This window comes from Papio anubis, chromosome 19 (assembly GCF_008728515.1).
Source record: "Papio anubis isolate 15944 chromosome 19, Panubis1.0, whole genome shotgun sequence".
NCBI classification, from domain to species: Eukaryota; Metazoa; Chordata; class Mammalia; order Primates; family Cercopithecidae; genus Papio; species Papio anubis.
The window spans coordinates 18,564,931-18,580,746 of record NC_044994.1 but is presented as its reverse complement, the minus strand read 5'-3'; the positions used below and the strand labels follow the sequence as shown (position 1 = coordinate 18,580,746).

Sequence of the window (15,816 nt, the reverse complement as noted above, 5' to 3'; positions counted from 1 at the left end):
ACCCACGCTTGAGGAAAAACAAACAAAAGCATGTCAAATGAAACTCACGTATCCCAGGGCCTTAAAACATTTCCCAGAGAACCTCTGGGTGACAGGCTGTAAATTATAGTACCGGGTGTTCTGGAACCTGGGAGGGGCAGTGGAAGCTGAAGGGGTCCTTCCGCTCTGGTGGCTGGTGATGGAACTGCATCAGCAGGAGCAGTGCAGTTTACAGGAGTCACAAATACAGGTACACAGAGGAGCTTTGAGTCTGTGCGTCCCGAACAGTACTATTGGTGCTTTCTTCCTCGTCAGAGTTTTCTCTTTTACCTGGGAGGGACATGGTTTTTGGGGTCTTTTGGTTTCTTTGAGGTCTTGCTCTGTCGCCCAGGCTGGAGTGCAGTGGCGCGATCTCGGCTCACTGCAACCTCTGCCTCCCGGGTTCAAGCAGTTCTCTTTCCTCAGCCTCCCAAGTAGCTGGAACTACAGGCGTGTGCCACCACGCTCGGCTAATTTTTACATTTTTAATACAGATGGGGTTTCACCATGTTGGCCAGGCTGGCCTCAAACTCCTGACCTCAAGTGATCTGGCTGCTTCAGCCTCCCAAAGTGCTGGGATTATAGGTGTGAGCTACCATGCCCGCCTGGGACATGGTTTTTTGCGTGAGGAGAGAATCTCTTTCACTAAGTTTGCTGGGGAGAATGTTTATTGATTACCTGCTTCTCTCCCTAGCCATTTAATACTGCGTGAGCAAGTGCATGCAATCCTGAAAAAAACAAGATCCTCCACCCCTAAAATCTCATTCTGCAAATGTGCTGTCCAAGCTGGATACCCATTTCATCTTTGAGATAATTTCATATTTTAGAACACCATTTCAGTGGCAGCTGCTTGTGTCCTGGCTTCCATGGAAAGCTGTTGAGATCTGTTCTCTGCATAAGTGATTGCAGAACTTTTCTGCAGTGTTTTATTATGGATATGACTGCCCCTCTTCCCTTAATTTTCCCCTCCCTCCAGTTTTACTGATTTGCTCATTTTTGCTTTATGCCCTGCACATGCACATGTACGCATGCATATTCACACATGCACATATGTGGTTGCAGCTCTCAGCACACCAAGAGTCTAGAGCTTTGGCCCCATTTTTTATGGAGAACCATACAAATCTCTCTCTCTCTCTCTCTCTCTCTCTCTCTAGCCTTGTATCTTTAATGTTGTCTTTGGTAAGTGTCCCCCATGTTGCTCACATCTTTCATGTTCTATCTGTATGAATGTCCACCATTCCTAGACATAGACAAATTTTCTGGCAGGCAGCTCCCAACTTACCTAGCCCTGGATATGTTCAAAAGTCTATTGGGTATTTTTTAAATTAATTAATTAAAAAAAATTTTTTTTTTTTTTTTTGAGACAGAGTCTCGCTCTGTCACCCAGGCTAGAGTGCAATGGCACGATCTCGGCTCACTGCAACCTCCACCTCCTGGGTTCAAGTGATTCTCCTGTCTCAGCCTCCCAAGTAGCTGGGATTACAGGCACCCACCACCATGCCCAGCTAATTTTTGTATTTTTAGTGGAGATGGGTTTTCACCATATCGATAGGCTGATCTTGAACTTCTGACCTCAGGTGATCCACCCACCTCAGCCTCCCAAAGTGCTAGGATAACAGGCATGAGCCATTGTGCCCAGCCTTAAAAAATTTTTTTGAGACAGGGTCTTGTGCCGTCACCCAGGGTGGAATGCAGTGATGCAATCATAGCTCACTGCAGTCTCAGCCTCACAGACTCAAGCAGTCCTCCCGACTCAGTGCCCCCGAAGTAGCTGGGGCTGCAGGCTTGCACCACCACACTCAGCTAAGTTTTTTTTTTTTTTAATTTATTTTTTATTATTATTATACTTTAAGTTCTAGGGTACATGTGCATAACGTGCAGGTTTGTTACATATGTATACTTGTGCCATGTTGCTGTGCTGCACCCATCAACTCGTCAGCACCCATCAACTCGTCATTTACATCAGGTATAACTCCCAATGCAATCCCCCCCCCCTCCCCCCTCCCCATGATAGGCCCCGGTGTGTGATGTTCCCCTTCCCGAGTCCAGGTGATCTCATTGTTCAGTTCCCACCTATGAGTGAGAACATGCGGTGTTTGGTTTTCTGTTTTTGTGATAGTTTGCTAAGAATGATGGTTTCCAGCTGCATCCATGTCCCTACAAAGGACACAAACTCATCCTTTTTTATGGCTGCATAGTATTCCATGGTGTATATGTGCCACATTTTCTTAATCCAGTGTGTCACTGATGGACATTTGGGTTGATTCCAAGTCTTTGCTATTGTGAATAGTGCCGCAATAAACATACGTGTGCATGTGTCTTTATAGCAGCATGATTTATAATCCTTTGGGTATATACCCAGTAATGGGATGGCTGGGTCATATGGTACATCTAGTTCTAGATCCTTGAGGAATCGCCATACTGTTTTCCATAATGGTTGAACTAGTTTACAATCCCACCAACAGTGTAAAAGTGTTCCTATTTCTCCACATCCTCTCCAGCACCTGTTGTTTCCTGACTTTTGAATGATCGCCATTCTAACTGGTGTGAGATGGTATCTCATTGTGGTTTTGATTTGCATTTCTCTGATGGCCAATGATGATGAGCATTTTTTCATGTGTCTGTTGGCTGTATGAATGTCTTCTTTTGAGAAATGTCTCATATCCTTTGCCCACTTTTTGATGGGGTTGTTTTTTTCTTGTAAATTTGTTTGAGTTCTTTGTAGGTTCTGGATATTAGCCCTTTGTCAGATGAGTAGATTGCAAAAATTTTCTCCCATTCTGTAGGTTCCCTGTTCACTCTGATGGTAGTTTCTTTTGCTGTGCAGAAGCTCTTTAGTTTAATTAGATCCCATTTGTCAATTTTGGCTTTTGCCGCCGTTGCTTTTGGTATTTTAGACATGAAGTCTTTGCCCATGCCTATGTCCTGAATGGTACTACCTAGGTTTTCCTCTAGGGTTTTTATGGTATTAGGTCTAACATTTAAGTCTCTAATCCATCTTGAATTAATTTTCGTATAAGGAGTAAGGAAAGGATCCAGTTTCAGCTTTCTACTTATGGCTAGCCAATTTTCCCAGCACCATTTATTAAATGGGGAATCCTTTCCCCATTTCTTGTTTCTCTCAGGTTTGTCAAAGATCAGATGGCTGTAGATGTGTGGTATTATTTCTGAGGACTCTGTTCTGTTCCATTGGTCTATATCTCTGTTTTGGTACCAGTACCATGCTGTTTTGGTTACTATAGCCTTGTAGTATAGTTTGAAGTCAGGTAGCGTGATGCCTCCAGCTTTGTTCTTTTGATTTAGGGTTGTCTTGGAGATGCGTCAGCTAAGTTTTCATTTTTTGTAGAGACAGAGTCTCACTATGCTGCCATAGGTTGATCTCAAACTCCTGGGCTCAAGCAATCCTCCTGCCTCAGCCTCCCAGGTGTGAGCCACCACCACATCCAACCTCTATTGTTTATTTTTAATAACGTTTTAATATTATAGAAGAAGTACATGTACATTGTAGAAAATTTAAAAATATAAACAAACCAAAAGAAAAAAAAAAACTATACCATATGTTCCCACCACTCAGCTTGCCAATGGTAAAACATTAGTGAGTAGCCTTCTGGATCTTTTCCTGTGCTTATTTTGGACAATAACCTTTACCTTTCCATTTTCAAAAAAAAAAAAAACAATTATTTCCTCTAAGTCCGCAATTATATTCGAGTTTCCCTGCTTGACCCCACAATGCCTTTTACAACTTGCTGGAGACTGGGCCTTGTCGTGTGTAGTTTAGCTCATGAATCTATCCCCTAATTTCCTGTAAACTGGAAGTCATCTCTAAAGACATGATGGGTTTAAGTTAGACATGTTGGGGAGAATACATCACAGTGATGCTGTTTGCTTCATGTTACATCACAGTAGCAAAGGCATGTGGTTGAGCCACCATTAATGATGCTAGGAATGAACTGATCATTGGATCAAGGTGAGTTGCATGCTCCTTAGGCTGCAATAAAAACGATCTCTGTCAAGCTCAGAGTAACATTTGGGGCCAAACAATTCTTTGTGATGGGGGTGTCCTGTGCAATGTAGGGTTTTCAGCAGCATCCCTCCCTACCCATCAAATTCCACTAGCACCCGCTTCCTGGTTGCAGCAACCAAGAGTGTCTCCAGACCTTGCTAAATGCCCTCTAGTGTCAATATTACTCCCGCTCGAGAACCAGTCGCCAGCTTAAGGAAAAGTTAAAGGGAGTATTGACAGGAAGCGCTTACTAGTTTATCTCATAGAATTAGTGGAAGCTTTCTCTCGGGGTGGAAACACCAGGACCGCCCTGAGGACTTCAATTGCAGGAGCTGCCATTAACATGTGCCAGTCTCAGCAAGCCCAGGGCCTCTTTTCCCTCCCTTGGTCCTACAGAGACACCATCTGATTGGCTCAGCTTGGCTCTGATGCCTGCCCTTTAGCCAATGTGACAGCACACACATTGCTTCTAGGTCCTCATTCCTGTGGGTAGAACTTTCTCAGAGAAGGCAGAGTGGCAACCTGGGTACTCACTGGACTTTCTTCACCGGTACTTGCGGGAGTGCCCACTCAGGACATGCCCCAGACCACGGCCTCAGCTGCCGCCACCGAGGCTGTATCTGTGGTCTGTTGACTGGCACTGTCTAGTACTGCCCATGCCCTCTTTTCTCCTCCCAAGGATATTTTCCCGGACGCAGGACTGGGAGGATGGGAGAGCAGCCAGCCGCAGCCCCGGCACCATCTCCGATGGTGTCTCTGGTCCCCACCCTCAGCACGCTCTAGACATCAGGCCTAGCTCCTGTGGTGTGGCGTCCTCGTGACTTACCAAGCCAGGGTGTTGTTTCAGAATGCTGGTGGGCCTGCCTTCCGTCCCGCCATCAGCACCCTGGCACGACCACCTGTGTGTGCTTCTGTCTGTAAGATGGGGAGTGGAGACAGTGACAGGGCATAGACGGGACACTGCTGCTGCTTCCATTTCTTTCAGTAGCCATCAAGACTAATCCTAGTCTGGGTATCCTTGACCCAGGAAACAAGAGTAGTCAGGAGAAGCTGGGAGTCAGTGCCCCTGAATGGGGAGGGGACTGCCTGGTGAGAAGTATCAAGTAGTGGCAGGAGAAAAGGGGCACATGGGCCAGTCCCTCCAGGCTTTGAAGAAAAGAAAGAATGGGCCAGGCATGGTGGCTCACACCTCTAATCCCAGCATTATGGGAGGCTGAGGTGAGCAGATCGCCTGAAGTCAAGAGTTCAAGACCAGCCTGGCCAACATCGCAAAACCCTGTCTCTACTAAAAATACAAAAATTAGCCGGGCCTCGTGGCAGTCGCCTGCAATCCCAGCTACTCTGGAGGCTGAGGCAGGAGAATCTCTTGAACCTGGGAGGCAGAGGTTGCAGTGAGCCAAGATCATGCCATTGCACTCCAGCCTGGGCAACGAGAGAGAAACTCCATAAAAAAAAAGAAAGAAAGAAATTATTCCAGCCCAAAGGAGTATGACAAGCCAGGGCAATGAAGAGCTTTAGTACCCCAAACACTGAAAAAAACTGCAGTGGCCACTCCCCCAACCTCCCGTCCCTGACAAGAAGAACAAAATCTTTACAACCAAAGGAAAGTAAGTGCTGCAGAGATCTGTCTTTTCTTGTGATGACCACTACTTGGATGCTGTTTTGGAAATGGAAAAGGTAAAATCGTCTCATTTTCTTGGCACCCCTGCTTTGTTGGTGGTACCACTCCCCCAACCTCCCGTCCCTGACAAGAAGAACAAAATCTTTACAACCAAAGGAAAGTAAGTGCTGCAGAGATCTGTCTTTTCTTGTGATGACCACTACTTGGATGCTGTTTTGGAAATGGAAAAGGTAAAATCATCTCATTTTCTTGGCACCCCTGCTTTGTTGGTGGTACCCCTGATACATAGGTGCCCTGCCTGGTAGGGAACCACCCACTGCCGAGGGTCCCAAGAGCCGGATCCCACTGCCCTGAGCCTGGGGATGGGGAGAGCGAGAGCCCCTGGGAGGTATTAGAGACATTCCCCAGAGAAAAATCCTTTTTGTGCTCACGGTGCCTTCCATGGCATCTGGCACCTACACAGGTTTTCAGATGAAATAGGTGAACAGTTGAGTTGCCTTTTGAGTGTTAAGGACCTGTCAGCTACTGAGTAAAAGCTCAGGTACATTTAGAAAATAAGCCTTTGAACTGTTTTGCGGAACCATTGACTGTGAGGGGAAGTTTGCCCCAGTCCTCAGAACCTGTGAATACGATGCTTGACATGGCAAAGAGGACTTTGCAGATGTGATTAAGTTAAGGGTCTTGAGATGGGGGGATTAGCCTGGATAATCCAGGCAGGCTCTGTATAATCACAGGGGTCCTTATTTGAGGGAGGCAGGAGGGCCGGGGTTAGAGAAGATGGGATGAGGGAAGTGATGTGCTTGCTGGCCATGGGCCAAGGAATTCTCGCAGCCTCTGGATGCTGGAAAAGATGAGGAAGTGGATTTGTCCCCACAGCCTCCAGAAGGCAGGCATCCCTGCTGGCACCATGACTTCGGCCCAGTGAGATCCATTTCCGACTTCTGACCTGGAGAACTGTAAGGGGATACATTTGTGTTGTTTTAAGCCACCAAAGTTGGGGGTAGTTCCTCACAGCAGCAGTAGGAACCTGTGACACTGAATGTATCGTTTTCCTCCCTCTAGGGAGGTTGTTTTCTGAACTCCAATTATTTAATCAAGAAAGAAGTTTCAAAACCCGGCCTGTTTGCGTTTTGGAGTCCACCACCCATGTCTGTTTTCTGGTCCCATGTACCTGTCCTCAGGATCTTAGGGAAGCTCATATGTAAAATTACTGTAAATCTTAAATTATTTAAAAGTATGTATTCAGGCCGGGCATGGTGGCTCATGCCTGTAATCCCAGCATTTCAGGAGGCCAAGGCAGGCAGATCACCTGAGGTCAGAAGTTTGAGACCAGACTGGCCAACATGGCGAAACCCTGTCTCTACTAAAAATACAAAAAATTAGCCGGGCGTAGTGGCAGGCGCCTGTAATCTCACCTACTCGGAAGGCTGAGGATGGAGAATCGCTTGAACCCAGGAGGCAGAGGTTGCAGAGAGCCGAGATCATGCCACTGTACTCCAGCCTGGACGACAAGAGCGAAACGCCATCTCAAAAAAAAGAAAACAATATTCTAAGATTTTGAAATGATTTAAACATGATAATAGGTCTGTGAGTAACTGGTTTCCCTTTAACTGTATATGGGGCTAAGCAAGAAATACAGATGGTGCTTCTTTTTTTTTTTTTTTTTTTTTGATGGATCTTTCTTGGTCTCCTAGGCTGGAGTGCAGTGATGCAAACATAGCTCACTGCAGCCTCAACTTCGCTGGGACCACAGGCCCAGGCCACCACACCCAGCTGATATTTTCACTTTTTGTAGAAACGGGGTCTCCCTTTGTTGCCCAGGCTGGTCTGGAACTCCTGGCCTCAAGTAATCCTCCTGCCTCCGCCTTCCAAAGTGCTGGAATTACAGGTGTGAGCACTGTGCCTGGCCAGATGGTGCTTTCTTAATCACAGAAGATAAAATGGATATAGGACCAGGGCAGAAGAGTGACAGCAGCTAGCACACTCTTGAGTTGCTTTGCTGAAAGCTCATTGCTCAGAAGGGAGGAAAAGTGGATGTTGTGAATTCATTTCCTTCAGAAACACAGGTGTTGAACCTGCTGCTGCCACATAAACCCCTGCCTATTTTCACCAAGAACCTTGGAAACAAGAGACCAGTCATCTCAAGTTTATAAAAGCCCCAGAAAGGACATTGCCAGATTAGAACAAAGGCTTAAGGAAAGATTTCTGAAGATTCAGAGGCCTGAAGGAAATAAGCACAAGGCCAGAGAACCTAACAAAAACACACTAAACTTTAAAAACCATGGTACTTAGAGAGTCAAGTTAAATGATCCCGTTTAAGGAAGGAAAGGAGGTTTCTAAAGACAGCAGCCAGCGGGACTGACTCTGCTTTGCAGGTTCATTTCTGATGAGCTGAAACTGTGAGCGAGTGTTAGGCAGCATAGAAAGACAGACACAAAGGAGCCTGCCAAGAAAATGAATGGCCAGCGTGCACTTCGCCGTGTGCAGAAAATGGTAACGCAGCAAGAAGGACCATTTCAGTTCTCCAGCCGGCCAGTGCTTAGAGGCAAGGCAGCATGGTGAGCGGCCGCTGGAGAGAAGCACGAGCACTCGGCTGTTCTCTGTCATCTGCTCCCCATGGCGCAGCAGTGGCTCTACTCTGGAGACCAGATAGAACAACATAGTAAAGGGAAAAATGAAGCCAGGATGGTCAAGAGAGAATAAAAGAACACCTGGTGGCTTAAAGCAGTTCAAGGCTAGGCCCGTGAGACTCTAGCCCAGGGGCAGCACGACCTTCATAGGAGCGCTTCTGAACTCTCGCTTTAATAAACCCTAGCAGGATCCCAGAGTGGTCACTGAGCAGGGCCAACATCGGAAAAGGGCCAGTGTTTCTCGACTTTTCCAAGAGTAGGTAACAAGGAATTGGAGCAACATCATGTTGCGAGCCTCACTGCCCATCCAGGGCCAGACCTCAGAGTGGATTATTAAACAAGTGGCTTGTGACCCTAGAGGGAAGAAAAGATGGTGAGGACTCGGGGTCAGCGTGGGGAGGACTTCTAACCCCAAGTTCTGTTAGCTTCATTCACTTCATTCACTTTGGACACATTGGGAGATCAGGGCTTTGTCCGCCACCACGCCCAGCTAATTTTTGTATTTTTAGTAGAGATGGGGTTTCGTCATGTTGGCCAGGCTGGTCTCAGACTCCTGACCTCAGGTGATCCACCTGCCTTGGCCTCCCAAAGTGCTGGGATTACAGGCGTGAACCACCGCGCCCAGCCGATAAGTGGCATTTTCACTGGAGTCTAGATCCTTCCTTGTGCTAAATTTTGTAATTAAATCTCACAAGAAAATAAAAAGCAATAGCATAAGTTCTCACTTCTCTTTCTTGTGTAACTCTCATTGCCGTTTTAAAATCTTGAGAGCTGTCATCTTGGTAACTAAGTATTTAGGTCAGTATCTTAGAGTTGGTGTGATGCCAAGATGACACAGGCCTGGAGTGGGGATCCCAGGTAGAACCAGGAGGAACCTGCAGTGGCTTCCCCACTCCTACCCCTAGGCTGGGCTAGGGGCCCTGGTTCTGCCCTGTCTTAAGAGTGGCCACACCTCAGCCTAGTTTTCAACTCCTTAAAGCAAAACAGTATCTCCTCTGGGTCAGGAGGCTAAGCAGGTAGAAACATGTGCAAGGAAGATTTTCAGAGCAATGGGCTCCTTTCCTGCAAGGAACCAAGACTCCTGTGGTAAGGGGGTTGCCAGGAAAAGGACAGAATAAAGCAGCAGCCCATTCCACTGAGATGAGTGTCATCATCAGCATCGTCTACTGGGTCCGAGTTTCTTTATATGGAAAGTGGATTACCCACCTCAAGGCCACCAAGTACTCTCATCTCTCCATGCTGTTTTCTCTGGAAGTGTTGAATAATGCCCCTACTGCTGCTACTGCTATTGCTTGATTTGTAAGAGAAGAAGCAAAGTGCAAAATGAAAATAATTATCCCATGGTCATCTTCTGCTTCTCATGCTCTAACCCATCTGGACATCAGGGGCCTCTTTGAAGCACTCGGACCACATGTTTGCAACACTGGCTGTCGTGCAGGCACCGGGCATCCCCTGCCAGCTCTTGCCCATGGACGGAAGGCACAAATGCCTGTGTCAGCTGATTAAAATGTTCTCAGTCAACGTGTCTAGACAAGTATCCACTTATCTTACACCCAGAAATGATTGTGGCCATAGCTACGTTTAGCCATAACATTGACCTGCTTGTTAACATTGTTCCTGAGTTGCTGCCTCCCCCTCATTCTCTTTTGTCTTCCCATTCAGTGGCTTACGTGTGTGTTTTAATACCTGTTTTGTTAGATTTTTGTTTCAATTCAATAGATTATTTTGAGGCTGGAGGAAAGGAAACCATGCCAAAAGACCAGGTGTTCATGCTTTCAGAAATGCAGAAATGGACAGGTTTTCTTTACTGCACATCTTGCAGGAGTCAAGGCCTAATGTTGTTTATGTCTCTGACTCTGTGATGGCAGCTCCAACAGGTGGCACAGGGCGGTACACTAGCCTTCCAGATCTCCACCAGCCTCCCCCGAACCATCACAGATCAACACCCAAGTTCAAGTAAAAGCCACATGCCCGCCCTCCAGGTGCCCATCCCCGCCTATCTCTAGCCTCATATCTCTGTCCCACACACTCCTGTAGCCACCAAAGGTGACCCGGAGCTTCTGATGAAGGGTACCTGTTGGCAAGGTTGTGCCTCCCCTTGGTCAATGTATGCGTTCCATCCAAGAGGACAGAAATTGGGTTCTCACTGACACAATCAAACTTGAAATACCCAGAGACATTTTTTCTACTAAAAGAAACAAGTCTTGGGTGAATCTTTTCACATCTCACTTTTCTCATCTGCAAATGGGAATAATAATGGTTCATAATTCACTGGGCAATGATGAGGGTTACAGGATTTAAATCATGTAAAAAGGCCTTACCAGCCCTAATCTGCTTAGCTCCTTTTATCCTCACTGAATGAATGAATGCAAATTGAGCCTCTACGAACCTGTCGCAAATGAAAAACGCACATGCAGATTTGATTATTGACATAACAAGAGGTGGAAAAAATCACCTCTTAGATGTGGACATGTTCAGTACTTTATGTTTGCAGTTTGCACTGTGAAATACTTTTTTTTTTTTTCTCCAGGACTACACTTTGTTATATGAAGAGGCAAAATATTTTCAGCTTCAGCCCATGTTGTTGGAGATGGAAAGATGGAAACAGGACAGAGAAACTGGTCGCTTTTCAAGGCCCTGTGAGTGCCTCGTCGTGCGTGTGGCCCCAGACCTCGGAGAAAGGATCACACTAAGCGGTGACAAATCCTTGATAGAAGAAGTATTTCCAGAAATCGGCGACGTGATGTGTAACTCTGTCAATGCAGGCTGGAATCACGACTCGACCCATGTCATCAGGTTTCCACTAAATGGCTATTGTCACCTCAACTCAGTCCAGGTATAGCATTGTTACACACTGTGTGGCATCAAATGTCACTCTCACCGTTGTCACTTAACCTTGCCCTCACATAGTGCCTTTCCTCCAAAAAGCTGAGAAACTCTCACTCAGTGACACTTCTGTTGGGTAGGTGAATTATCACCCTCTACAGCAGTCATTCCGTAAGTCTTGTGATTATGCCAGGTGCTGGGATGAGCACTGGAGATACAGAAGGGACAGATATAGAACACAACAGCTGGGCACGGTGGCACACGCGTGTAGTCCCAGCCACTCCAGAGGCTAAGGCAGGAGGATCACTTGAGCCCAGCAGTTCAGGTTCAGTGAGACAAACAGAGAACAAGATGGACAGCTCTGTGTTCATGGAACTGCATTATGGGAGTGGAGTGGGAGGCAAACAGTCAACATAAATATATTGCCCAGGAGGTGGTAAGTGGATTTCTGGGGTAGAGTAATTGCTGGGCATATTGAGGACTATCTGGAAAGCCAGTTTGGCTTGAAGAAAGTGAATCAGGGAGAGAAAGTGCCCAGACAGGAGGGAAGATCAGGGACAGATCATGGAGAGCCTTGTTAGGGGGTGGCAAGTGCCCTAGGATTGTTTATTTTGGCACCTTTTGGTTTTGGTTCATTTGTGTATGTGAGCCAAATGGAAATCCATTGGAGGGTTTTGAGCAGAAGGGAGAACTGACAGAACTCGTATTTTAAAGTGAACACTGTGACAGCAGCTAGAGAACAGGAGAAGCGAGGAGACCGGGCAGCAAGCTGTGGTACAAGCAGTTGAGAAGTGTCCAGTTCTGAGTGTCTGGAGGGTAGAGCTAATAAGGTTTTCTGACGATGGCTGTGGGTTGTGAGACAGAAGCCCGGGATGACTAAGATTTTTGACAGAGGAACTGGGTGAGTGGAACTGCCATTTCTTGAGATGGAGAAGTCTAGGGGAGCAGGAGATGTGGGGGTGGAATTCAGAACTCAGAGGCTAACATGTGCTGAGCACCGACTCTCTGCCCTACCCTGGGCCAGGGCCTGAACATGTGTTGTCGTCTTACAACCCTAACAGGTGAGCACTGTTAATCCTCTCTGTCTTTCTGATGAGAAGGCAGAGGCGCACCTGGGTCTCGATTCCAGCTCCGTGTGACACAAAACCGTTTGAAGTCAATGGAGTGAGGGTTCTAGTTTTTTCCCTCTTTTTAACTGGAATGGGCCCATGAAGTTGTTCAGTATTTAGTCAGCAGAACCCTTCCCAAAGCACAGAGACTCGAAGCACCCACTCTTCCGTGCTGCCTCTTAAGGATTGTTCCATGACTATTTATAACTCTTTAAATGTATGAACAGATGTCTGAGAACAGAAGAGCAGAAAATTCTGGCAGAAAATGTTCCCTAAGCATGCTAGCGGAAGGCACATGCTCCCAGGCGGCGGGGCGGCCGCTGGGTCGCAGGGTTCCGGAGGACGGCATTCGCGTTCTCACCTGTGTGGAGAGCGCCCCCTGGAGGTGTGTGGCGCTCCCGCATGGCCCTGCACAGCGTTCCTGAGACGGTCTCAGCAGTTTAAACCTCTTTAAAGCCCAGAAAGCCGGTCCCCTTCCACACAACAGCCTGCCCTGGCTGCCACTGGAGCAGACAGAGGGGCAGAACCATTCAGAGCCAGGACAGGAAGGCCTCGGCCACACCCTGGGGCCAGTGAATAACGATCGTCAATTCATATGCTTGACAGTTTCCCACGTCAGATGTGGAAATTTTCATCTGGATTAACGTGATCGTATGACACAGCCATGACCTACCCTTGCTTCCTGCTCCACTGACCAAGAAATAGTCACCAGCCTATGGGCACGCAGAGACTCTGGGATAAGGCTTATGATACCCTATACCTCACTAAGTTGTTATATGATCACTCAGTTTAAGGAACTTTGCTGTGAACGTGTTGTTGTTTCCAAAGTAATGGCTCCATCAGCTGTTTGCATTACATTGAAATAAGCTTTTGACCACATCCAAGGTAACATTGGATCACATTGAATAATTATCACATGATGCCTACCGAACTCCGAAGAAGAGCTTAGAGATTTCCTCCTGTTAGCATTTAGTGACCTTAAGACTCAAAGAAAAACGGACATCGGGGTTAGGTTCTCTGCTGTTCACAGCTTCCTCCCCTTTGGATTTCCCCTCCTAATCATGGCAAGGAATGTTTTCCAGGGTCTGGTTTGGCCAAGCAAGCTGGAGTGCCTCTTGCTGAAAGCTGCATTCCTGCCTCTGCTGGGGAATACGTGGAGGGAGCTGTTATTCGTCTTTGTATCTACCTGCCACCAAAGCACGTCTTGATTTTGAAATTAGGGATTGTTTTCTTCCTGTCCTTATGCTGACGGGTATCATATGCATTGTGAATTTACCTACAGAAATAGCGCACTGCTGGGTAGAATGTTAATTTTGTTCTCATAAGGACTTTGTGTGTTTTTTTAATTTGCCAGCACTTGAGGTTTTAATTTTTAGAAAACACACTCTCTTGCTTTCCAGTCTCATCTAGTAAGCTGTTTTGCAACACAGCAGACTATATTCTATATTGAAGTAGGCAACTAAAAAATAATTTTTTTAAAAGTAAGGATTCACATTACATTGACTACATTTCGCTTCCTTCCAATAGAAGTTTTTTTGAGGTGGGCGTTTTTTTTGTTTTTTATGGTGGTTTTTTTTTTTTTTTTTAAGTTATGACTGAATCACTTTGCTTTCAAGGTGGTGTGGAGGTAATTTAATTATATTCAGAACTCTGGCAGGAAATATTTGCAAGTCTAATAATATTTGTTGGATTCCTAAAGAAACAGAATGCTCCAGATCAGTTTCCTGTATTTGTGTCTAAGAGTCACAGGTACTGTTTCCTGCATTTAAGAGTGTCAGACATGTAGTGCCAAACCCGGGAATCTTGCTGGCGTTAGGTATTTGATTTCAAAATTAAGAAACAGATTCTATGGTTTACATTTGTATAAAAAGTTTAGAATATCTTTATTTTTCATACATTTTCTTATATGTAATCATTGTGCTGATTCTTGTCTCCTTGAATGCATGTAGGGAAATACATCTGTTTCAAATGCTACAAACTTGAAAATCTGTAGATAATCCTCTAGTGTCTTCAGTAGTCCCTTTGTTCTGCTATTGAAATTATATCAATCTTCCAGTTTGAAACATATATATTAACTTGGTGTTAGGAAACTCGAACAAAGGCGGAGTTGCGAATACAAATGAATCACTGGCTAAGTAAACTTTGCCATCACTGTCCTTTCCAGACTTATCATCTCATAGGATGTATTTTAGTGATAAATGAGCTTTGAAATGTGAACCCTCATTTTTGACAGAGAGGGCAGCATTGCGTATACAAAAAAAACAGGTTTGAGGCCAAACAGACCTGAGTTGGAAACCCAGTTCCATCACTGACTAGCCATGGGCCTCAGTTTTCTCATCTATAAAATGGGCCTAACACCACCGAGTGTTGTAGCTGGTGTGTGTAAAGCAACCATGTAAAGGCACATTTTAGGCACTAGAAATGCTTACTTCCTCTCTCCTGCCTGTTAATCCAGGATCTTCCTTTGAGAGGAGCAGCTCACAGGGACATGGGTGCTGGATGAGATGAACCAGAGCTGCGCATAATCTCAAACTTTGGGGTGTTTATGTAGCCATAGGATTTACCTCACCCCTAACTGGATGCTTGTCTTGTCCTCGCAGGTCCTTGAGAGGTTGCAGCAAAGAGGATTTGAAATCGTGGGCTCCTGTGGGGGAGGAGTGGACTCGTCCCAGTTCAGCGAATACGTCCTTCGGCGGGAACTGAGGCGGACGCCCCGCGTACCCTCCGTCATCCGGATAAAGCAAGAGCCTCTGGACTAAATGGACATATTTCTTATGCAAAAAGGAAAACACACAAAACCAATAACTCAAACAAAAAAGGGACATTTATGTGCAGTTGGAACAGCAAACCAAGTCCTGGACCTAAAATCGAATAAAAGACACATTTATATCCAATAGAGACCACACCTGTATTCATATGGGAACAATTGGAATAGTGATATCCTCAAGGTGTAAAAAATATATAAATATATATATATATATATATATATGTCAAAAGGTAGGAAATGCAAAAAAGAAAAAAAAAAGGTGATAGCCGCAGTTGGTGCTGTGATGGCCGTGAAGTGTCCTAGGCCTCCCGAGGTCTCTGACTAATAAACAAGCCATGAGCGGTGAGGACACAGTCTCCTTACAGTTTCCATTGCCAACAGCCATCCATTCTTTCTTTTTCCTTTGTCTTTCTTTTTCCTTTTTTTTTAAAAAAAAAAAAAAACCAAACACCTTGAATCCAGTTTTTTTGTATATGGAGGTTCCACATCCCTCTTTAGGCTGGGACCAGGCGGGACTTCAGAAAAACCCTCATGAGCACATTGCAAAGATGTTAGACATGAAATTTTACATGTAGTTTGTACAGAAGTCACACTTTTTTGTCCACCTCACAGATGTGAACTTTACTTTGTTTTAAAACTGATCAGTTTTGCCAAGGGGCCAGAATTATTCCTTGTTAGAATTGCTCCAGTTCAAGTCTGCTGCTTTCCTACAATTTTTCAAATTTTATAATGTATTAAATACAATAAACTCTGTTTAAAAAAGATGGTCTGTGTGAAACACACATGTGGGGGTGAGGCTGGATTAAAGTGAAATTTTTTCTTTTTGAAATTGTCCGTGTTGA

The 15,816-nt window shown here is 45.6% G+C and overlaps 1 protein-coding gene across 3 annotated transcripts in view; it reads left to right on the top strand.

Annotated features, from left to right (window-relative positions):
* Nucleotides 1–15,738, top strand: part of KCTD1 (potassium channel tetramerization domain containing 1) — a 200,189-nt gene extending 184,451 nt beyond the window's left edge. For all 3 annotated transcript variants that reach the window (XM_031658939.1, XM_031658940.1, XM_009192558.4), the window contains exons 4-5: nucleotides 10,803–11,108; nucleotides 14,808–15,738. In XM_031658939.1, coding sequence (XP_031514799.1) covers nucleotides 10,803–11,108; nucleotides 14,808–14,966 — 465 coding nt within the window. In that variant the 3' untranslated portion in view covers nucleotides 14,967–15,738. The remainder of the gene's footprint in view (nucleotides 1–10,802; nucleotides 11,109–14,807) is intronic.
* The last annotated feature ends 78 nt before the right edge of the window (nucleotides 15,739–15,816 follow it).